The sequence below is a fragment of the Musca autumnalis genome, unplaced genomic scaffold (assembly GCF_047663935.1).
Source record: "Musca autumnalis isolate F117 unplaced genomic scaffold, ASM4766393v1 scaffold_34, whole genome shotgun sequence".
Taxonomy (NCBI): domain Eukaryota; kingdom Metazoa; phylum Arthropoda; class Insecta; order Diptera; family Muscidae; genus Musca; species Musca autumnalis.
The window spans coordinates 171,233-181,265 of NW_027411911.1; the positions used below are offsets into that span (position 1 = coordinate 171,233).

Sequence of the window (10,033 nt, forward strand, 5' to 3'; positions counted from 1 at the left end):
ACCCAGACTAGAATCATATCGCAATTCTGAGGAAGAAATCAAATGTCTAAAAACATCAATGGGCTTGATGGTGAGGCTAGTCTTATCAATGCTGTCAATTCGCTGCCTAAACTAGTGGAGAAGAAACGTTTAATTGATATGCACATGGGAACATGGGAGCAAGTTGAATGTTTTCATTAAGCTCTGATCGGGACCAAATTTTTTTCACAGGTAGGTCTCGTCACCCTGATCACAAATATATATAATATTTATTGCGGAAGTCCATACTTCCCGAGATATGGGCCTCTGAAGTTCCGAAGATTCCTTTGTATGTAACTTCGCTATTTTGAATATACTATCATATTTATATATTTTTTCAAAATAGCCGGCCTTCGGCCAGAATTTGGTACACCTGAAGATATACTGGGTTTGTTCATTATCTATTATATATGATCTATTATATATTATCTATTATATATTGAGATAGAACGATTAAAGGAAGTGCTGCAAGAGAATGGATGTGATTTGTCATTGTTGTCGTATATACAACGTTGAAAAGCTATTACGAATTGTGCAACAGGCCCAAAAAACAAAAGACCTTGTTCTACAACAATTCCTAACAAGTTTACTATTTTTCACAGAATCTTCCTGTAACCAAAATCACCGAACAAGTGACGGAATGCCGTAATTATCCCGAAACCGATGACTACCTTCATTTATATCCAAAACTATTAAAGTTGGTGATGTCATGCTCAAAAATCGTGGACCCTTTCAGGATGCTGTATTTTTTGTGGTGGGTGGTGGCAATTATATTGAATACCAGAATCTTGTGGATTGTATACGACAGAAATAAAGCGCCTATGTTAGTAAACGTATTGTCTATGGTTCATCCAGGCTAACAAATGCCCAACTACTGCCTTGGGTCGTGAAATTCAAGGTCCTGTTTATGTTAGGATCGTCCGATCAGTGCTAAGGATATTTTCAATTTTGAATGCTGTTGAGCCGCAGTGTTCGATTGGATATACCACACACAAATGGGCAATAATAATAATGGGCAATTTTTATACGACATAAATAAAAAATATCGAAACAATAAAGAAACTTTCTTTTTCTTGTTTTTAATTTAGACGTTTGAATAAAAAAGCGTTATTTAAAAAAGCTTTATGTTTGGGTTTCTGTTCTTCACATCTTTTTATTGTATAAATCATTGTTTTCATCTTTATCATATTCCATTAAATTAGACGACGGTTCCACATCTTCAACTTCAAAAAAATATTTCGGTTGAAGCTTCCCTTGTAGAGGACCCTTTCAGCTTCTTTTATTTTTGTATAGAGTGAAATTCATGTAGCACATCCCAACAATAGAGACAAACAGAAGAATCATAAGGTACATATGTATTCCTATTGTATTAAAGATGCAATTGAAGATATGTATATTTAGTAGCCATATTAAAGAAAGTTTTAGGAAACTTACAATATACCACAGATGTTTATCCATTAGGGCCTTCACCATTTTTTCTTTCCACTCATTGGACTGGGCATTTATGCACATGTCATCAATTCCAAGCACAGGAGGCAATTTGTGGTCTTCAAAAAACAAGGCAAAGTTCAAACAAGACTGCCATCAATAACATCAATTACCACCTTAGCAGTTTGGTTCTTTCGGACACTTTCCATTCCTGATTTTTTTTGTCAATGAGGTGTTTTTTGACTATTGTTTGTCTATATTAGTAGCGGCTATTCGCTCATCAACTGTATTATTGTACTTTTTGCTCGAAGATGTGCCTTCTTCCTGCTCAGATTGTCTATCAATCAGATCGGAAACAGTGGCTTCTTCCGAATCAAGCATATCCTCTGTTAAAGTGTCCATTAACTTTATATATGACGCGAAATTTTTACAGTTTCCTTTCTCTATTTCATTCAAATATGCTGTATGTAATGTATTCATTTTTTTCCAGTGCCTTTGCTGTGATACTAGTGTCCTGTAAGGATACGTAAGTTTAAAAAACACTGGATATACAAAATTCTTACCAACTACCAACCTCAAATCCTCGTTCAAACATATCTTGCAGTACATTTTTTGTTCTTTTCATGACAGATTTGTTTTTGCCAATCCTTATAGAACATCATAAAGGCCAGATTCTTCTTGATCCACTAAATTAATAAAATATATAAGTATTTATTCTAATATGTATTTATAAAAAGGTCTGCTTACCTTTGACTCATGTTGATGTTTTTGTTGACATGCTTCTTTTTACCAAGTATTCATTCAATTGTGAAGTCTATTCCTGTACCAAAAAAAGCACCGGTAAAATCTTCGTCTCCTCATGAAGATGGTTCACTGATGTCATGAGGAGGCACGCTGTTGCTGTCCTCAGACCGACATTCTGGCAGGTTTAAATGTTTTTCAACAGCGTAGCGCCAACATATGCATATCACGCTGCCGCCGCATAGCTTACCACAGACCGGCCTATTGCTTTAGAAAAGATCAACAAGGTTTCTGTATCTGCACCCAAATGCTTGCCGGCCAGCGACTTGAGGACCTCCTTGTTTTTCTGATCATATCGCAAATTGTCTTTTGTAATTTGCGAACGACGTTTCCTGCGAAGAAATAGAAGTGCTATTTTATTTTGTTATTCAAAAAAATATTTATTTACTTACCTCTTTGCGAATAAGTCTCGAATTTTTTTTTCTTTCTGTTTTTATTTATGTATGTTGCTGTGTGTTTTTGACAAATAACAAAATGTAAACAAATAATTTGTGAAAACGCTTGCAACTTTTCGTACAATGGGAAATGAGTTGCATTTTTTAGTACAAAAACAGTGTTGGATTACATAAGTATCCAGATTTCATGCGGGATCTCAAACAAATCCGGTCATGAAAAGATTTAACTTTGTATGGTAAATCTTCATAAATTTGATGAGATTAGGCAAACAAATCCTGATAATGAAGGTTAACCACACAAAAAGCTATAGTATAAACAGCATATTATTGATTTCCTAAATTATTTAGTGACGAAAAGTTATAGATACTACATTTCTATATACCAAGAAATCAAGTACATACAGTTTTTGTTGTTGTTATTTCTGGTCGATTTCTGATTTTATTGCCTTAATGATATTTTAAACAGTAAAAAACTTAACGTTATTGAATTAAGTTTTGTTTTAATCTTAAATTAAAAATCAAAATTTTCCAAATTCGATGGTAATAATTTTTTTTTGCTTAAAAAGAAAATCTGTTGTGCGACATCTGTTAAGTGAAAACAAAATCACTCTAGACACGTAAATCAGGATCGGTTAGTTTTTACTGCTTACATTACGTTAATACTATACAATTGCGACATCTGTTGAAACGGAAAAAAACTTCTAATGTGGTTTTATAATTTAGTGGTTTACGATAAAATGATACTAGAAGTAAACTACAAAATTTGAAATTTTTTTTGATATTTTACGGTATATAATAGCAAAATATAAGGATTTTTGTTGTTGATATTTTTTGTGGTTCCAGGACGAATTTTCTAATACCCGGCCTTATCTCGCACATTTGCACCAACAGTGACCTACTGGTAAAATTTCAAGCTCATAACTTTAGCCGTTTTGGCTGGGCGTTGATGATGAGTCAGTCAGTCAGTCACTTATCACCAAGCTCAAATATATAATAGAGAGGGATAGCAAGTGCCCGCTACTTTGTTAGCGGAGAATTCACACGAATATAAAGGAGGAAAGTAAATAAATAAATTAAGATGCAGAGTATAGTTTCACCCGTTCCTAGTTTAAGGTTTTACCACATATTCTTTCTGAAAATCATACCTGTGGTTTTCAAATATAACTACATAAATCGATTAATCGATTTATGTTAATTTTGCTTGATGCCGCGTAGAAGTAGCTAGAAGCTATCAACGGCAAAAATCTGTTTTCAAAAAATGTGGGCCGAAGTATTTTTAAAACTATATTCTCAACGACTATTGTCATTCCTTTAACATTTGGTACCCTACACTACTTCGAATATGGTATAACTAGATCCCTTTAGAAATGAAATTACTTAGCTCAACCGTCACTTCAATGCTCCTCGGAGGGGCAAAACAGTTGAATTGTACTACAGTAAGCAGTATTTCATTAAAAGTGGCTCGATTATATGCTTACTTACAGTATTATTGCCATTAAAAATAAGTGCAAACAATGACAATGTCTTAAACATATCAAGCAGTAATTAGGAATTCAAATGTACGCAAAATTATAAATGAAAAGTTGACAACACTGTTGCTATCGGTATAACTTTACGACTATTTTTTATTCATCGCATACTTACCGAAAAACATCGGCAATTACCGAAATTATAAGCATTTTAATTTTACCGACAATTGTCGGTAACTCACAAAATTAGTTAGTGAATCGCACTACTGAACCGATTTCATTACACATTTGTTATAAAATAGTTGTTTGGTGGATAGAATATACGGAATCGGGAGAATATATGCGAGGTATATCCAAATCTCAACCGATTATCGTCAAAAGCAATAGCTATAGTCCTTCGGTCAAAATTGCGACCATCATAAATAAGTACCCAACGCAATTTACCCCTCGCAACGCCTTAAAAAAAGGCATTTAAAAGTTGCACTTTTGTTTCATAATTTTTTGTAAGGAACATACGGTATGCATAAATCTATCATTCTTAATATTTTACAAAACAGTTATATTTTACTGGAAATTTAAAGCGACAGTGAAATTGAAAAAAATAATCTACTAATCATTACAAATGATGATTTCTGTGATACTAAGAATCCTCTCGCAAATGAAACGGTAAAAATAGAAATGCAGTGACAATCTGAACTTAATGTAAGACATTCTGTATAAAATTGATGGTATGATGATGGACCAAAGTCGATTGAACGTTTTGTCTTTAAAATACTTCAAAACATAAACCTATGTTGCCAATATTTCGCACTGAGGTTTTCTATCTACAAAGAACAACAAATTCCAAATAACAACAAAATACGTAGGAAAATGTATCCTAACGGCCGGTATGGTTAAATGAGGGCTATACCAACGTGTATTGAAAATATTTTGTACATATTCCGAAAACCCTATATTCTAAAGCGGGGTACACACGATCAGTTTTGACTGTCGATTTTATATTTGTGTAGTATTATTACGAATTTAATCATATACAAAATATAAATTAATTTTTTAGAAAACTGTATTAATTATTTTCGAAGTCGAGTAATTTGAGGGTACACAAACCTGCAGTGGGATTCTGTAAATCATTTTTGCTGTTACCGGCAAAAGTCGGTAAAATTAATTAGCAAAATTATGACTAAAAACATAAAGAAAAGTTGACATCACTGTTTGTGTCGCTAGAGGCTAGCGATTACTTTTTATTCCTCGTTAACTAACCGAAAAAAATCGTTAATTATCGAAATTATAAGCATTTTAATTTTACCGACAATTATCGATAACAGCAAAAATGAGTTACAGAATCCTACTAATGAACGTAAAAACCGTTTTGTGTGACTTCTTTTAGAATAATTGTTGCGCCCTAATGTATACTACAATAATTGCGAAATTTTTGGAAATTTCGCCAATACATAACGTTAACATAGATTCACCACAACACAAAAGAAAAAAGCAAATTTTTTTATTAAAACACAACTTCCCCAGCTTTATATATCACCGTGGGTCATCTTGTAAAACAAATAAAAATCAAACCCTTCATACAGCACGGAGACATATCGAGTTTAAGACCGCCATAATCCGGTTTATAGTCTGGTCTTCAATCGTTTTGCAATTGCACTACTTGTGATGCTTAATATTGTTTTTTGTTTTCAGTCGAACAGCCATTTTCTACACCGAAAGGCGTTTTGTAGTAATTCGAACGAATTTGATTTCGGATCGTCTTAGAAATCAAATATATTATAGTCATTCATTAACCATAATTCAAAACACAAATTTGTTTTTTACTGAACACTAATTTTAAATGTAAGTTATATGTATTTCGAAGTGTCATATTTTATTGTATTTTTCCCATTGATCTTTATTAAGTTTCGTATATTAGTGAAGGGCCTTTTTTCCTCAGATGAATCCATAAAGTTTTTGTAAATGAGATTTACGTCTAGAATGTCTTGTCTTGGTAGATTTTATATTGTATTTACTTTTTGATTTTCAGGGTCCAAAAACCACAATTTTGACGTTGTCGTTAAATAAGTTTTAGAAGATCTTCAAATAAGTCTCAGAAAACTTATTTTACCTAAAGCCATTGCTTCATATACAACCCTTTGCCATAGACAAATTAAATGTACATATAGACAAAGGAATGCTCTAACCAATGTTCTTAACATCGATTTTGTTGACAGAACAACTCAATTAAAATTACAATAAATACAACTCTATAAAGTTAGTTTTTGATGGAATCTACATCCTCGGAAAAATCGCACAGCATGAGTAATCTTTTGGCTATACAATTCGTTTGTCTATGCCAGTACCATAACTTACAGTTCTCCGAAGTTTTCAGTATGTATTAAATTTTTATTTGCCAGGGTTGTAAGATGGTTGCGCCATACTTTTTGGGCCCCATTGTAATAAGACAACATAATGTTCGTCTCATTAGAAAATATAACGTCATCAAAGTACTTTAAAGGGCTTGAAATCTTCTCTGTAGAAAATTCGTTTCCCTATATTTTACGGGGAGAGCAGTGGTTTTTCATATCCCTTCGTGATAATGCTTTTCTGACTTATTCACGTAACACACATATCCAAAAATCGTTTTCATTTACAAAACCAAAATTTGATTCTGGTTTGTGGTCTATTATTGATTTCCTAAATTATTTAGTGACGAAAAGTTATAGACACTACATTTCTATATACCAAGAAATCAAGTACATACAGTTTTTGTTGTTGTTATTTCTGGTCGATTTCTGATTTTATTGCCTTAATGATATTTTAAACAGTAAAAAACTTAACGTTATTGAACTAAATTTTGTTTTAATCTTAAATTAAAAATCAAAATTTTCCAAATTCGTTGGTAATAATTTTTTTTTGCTTAAAAAGAAAATCTGTTGTTCGACATCTGTTAAGTGAAAACAAAATTACTCCAGACACGTAAATCAGGATCGGTTAGTTTTTACTGCTTACATTACGTTAATACTATACAATTGAGACATCTGTTGAAACGGAAAAAAAACTTCTAATGTGGTTTTATAATTTAGTGGTTTACGATAAAATGATACTAGAAGTAAACTACAAAATTTGAAATTTTTTTGATATTTTACGGTATATAATAGCAAAATATAAGGATTTTTGTTGTTGATATTTTTTGTGGTTCCAGGACGAATTTTCTAATACCCGGCCTTATCTCGTACATTTGCACCAACAGTGACCTACTGGTAAAATTTCAAGCTCATAGCTTTAGCCGTTTTGGCTGGGCGTTGATGATGAGTCAGTCAGTCAGTCACTTATCACCAAGCTCAAATATATAATAGAGAGGGATAGCAAGTGCCCGCTACTTTGTTAGCGGAGAATTCACACGAATATAAAGGAGGAAAGTAAATAAATAAATTAAGATGCAGAGTATAGTTTCACCCTTTCCTAGTTTAAGGTTTTACCACATATTCTTTCTGAAAATCATACCTGTGGTTTTCAAATATAACTACATAAATCGATTAATCGATTTGTGTTAATTTTGCTTGATGCCGCGTAGAAGTAGCTAGAAGATATCAACGGCAAAAATCTTTTTTCAAAAAATGTGGGCCGAAGTATTTTTAAAACTATATTCTCAACGACTATTGTCATTCCTTTAACATTTGGTACCCTACACTACTTCGAATATGGTATAACTAGATCCCTTTAGAATTGAAATTACTTAGCTCAACCGTCACTTCAATGCTCCTCGGAGGGGCAAAACAGTTGAATTGTACTACAGTAAGCAGTATTTCATTAAAAGTGGCTCGATTATATGCTTACTTACAGTATTATTGCCATTAAAAATAAGTGCAAACAATGACAATGTCTTAAACATATCAAGCAGTAATTAGGAATTCAAATGTACGCAAAATTATAAATGAAAAGTTTAAATAAAAGTTGACAACACTGTTGCTATCGGTATAACTTTACGACTATTTTTTATTCATCGCATACTTACCGAAAAACATCGGTAATTACCGAAATTATAAGCATTTTAATTTTACCGACAATTATCGGTAACTCACAAAATTAGTTAGTGAATCGCACTACTGAACCGATTTCATTACACATTTGTTATAAAATAGTTGTTTGGTGGTTCTATCCACCAAACAACTATTTTATAACAAATGTTGATAGCAACACTGTTGCTATCGGTATAACTTTACGACTATTTTTTATTCATCGCTTACTTACAGAAAAACATCTGCAATTACCGAAATTATAAGCATTTTAATTTTACCGACAATTGTCGGTAACTCACAAAATTAGTTAGTGAATCGCACTACTAAACCGATTTCATTACACATTTGTTATAAAATAGTTGTTTGGTGGATAGAATATACGGAATCGGGAGAATATATGCGAGCTATATCCAAATCTCAACCGATTATCGTCAAAAGCAATAGCTATAGTCCTTTGGTCAAAATTGCGACCATCATAAATAAGTACCCAACGCAATTTACCCCTCGCAACGCCTTAAAAAAAGGCATTTAAAAGTTGCACTTTTGTTTCATAATTTTTTGTAAGGAACAAACGGTATGCATAAATCTATCATTCTTAATATTTTACAAAACAGTTATATTTTACTGGAAATTTCAAGCGACAGTGAAATTGAAAAAAATAATCTACTAATCATTACAAATGATGATTTCTGTGATACTAAGAATCCTCTCGCAAATGAAACGGTAAAAATAGAAATGCAGTGACAATCTGAACTTAATGTAAGACATTCTGTATAAAATAGATGGTATGATGATGGACCAAAGTCGATTGAAAGTTTTGTCTTTAAACTTTAAAATACTTCAAAACCTAAACCTATGTTGCTAATATTTCGCACAGAGGTTTTCTATCTACAAAGAACAATAAATGCCAAATTACAACAAAACACGTAGGAAATGTATCCTAACGGCCGGTATGGTTAAATGAGGGCTATACCAACGTGTATTGAAAATATTTTGTACATATTTCGAAAACCCTATATTCTAAAGCGGGGTACGCACGATCAGTTTTGACTGTCGATTTTATATTTGTGTAGTATTATTACGAATTTAATCATATACAAAATATAAATTAATTTTTTAGAAAACTGTATTAATTATTTTCGAAGTCGAGTAATTTGAGGGTACACAAACCTGTAGTGGGATTCTGTAACTCATTTTTGCTGTTACCGGCAAATATCGGTAAAATTAAATAGCAAAATTATGACTAAAAACATAAAGAAAAGTTGACATCACTGTTTGTGTCGCTAGAGGCTAGCGATTACTTTTTATTCCTCGTTAACTTACCGAAGAAATCGTTGAAGCAACCCATTATGTATATATTTCTAATTCTTTTATTTTATCACTATTTCATTTGAATTTCACGTTAGTTATAAGTTTCCATACAACATTGTGTTACCTTTGATTTGAATTTAACGGCTAAATGCCTTGTAAATATTTATATGCAACCCTGTACATACCTAATTATTAAAACTAAGCATTCAATACTTTTCATATACCATTTTATGCAACTGTAAACAACTATTAATTTACATTACGCCCTACAATTTCTTCTCACGAGGAGTACTTAAACAGAACAAAATTCAATAAAATCACTTTGCAATCGACTTTTGAGCCACCAACAAGTAGTATCGTCCATTTATGTAAAATACATCCTTGGCAGCTACATTGGTTTCCATTTGATCGAGCAAGCAAAGTAAAATTTAATAAAGTTCACTTAAAAACGCAAGTCGTCCGTGTTTCATTGGTAAAAGCTATCCACCTTCCACGAAGGCCTGCTACATTGGCACCCAACTTGTGGCCACGGAACACGACCACACAGAAGAATCCAATAACAACGCATCATTCAACAGCGACGAGCATCGTTGAGAGAGAAGACGAT

At 32.5% G+C, this 10,033-nt stretch overlaps 1 protein-coding gene across 1 annotated transcript; it reads right to left on the reverse strand.

Moving 5' to 3' along the window:
* Window positions 1–1,160: 1,160 nt before the first annotated feature.
* On the reverse strand, window positions 1,161–6,118 carry LOC141400515 (uncharacterized). Its single transcript, XM_073979716.1, has 5 exons — window positions 2,194–6,118; window positions 2,021–2,132; window positions 1,623–1,960; window positions 1,453–1,565; window positions 1,161–1,379 (listed from the first exon to the last, which is right to left on the reverse strand). The coding sequence occupies exons 2-3, from the start codon at window positions 2,053–2,055 to the stop codon at window positions 1,690–1,692; spliced, it is 306 nt and encodes a 101-aa protein (XP_073835817.1). The 5' UTR covers window positions 2,056–2,132; window positions 2,194–6,118; the 3' UTR covers window positions 1,161–1,379; window positions 1,453–1,565; window positions 1,623–1,689.
* Window positions 6,119–10,033: the final 3,915 nt, after the last annotated feature.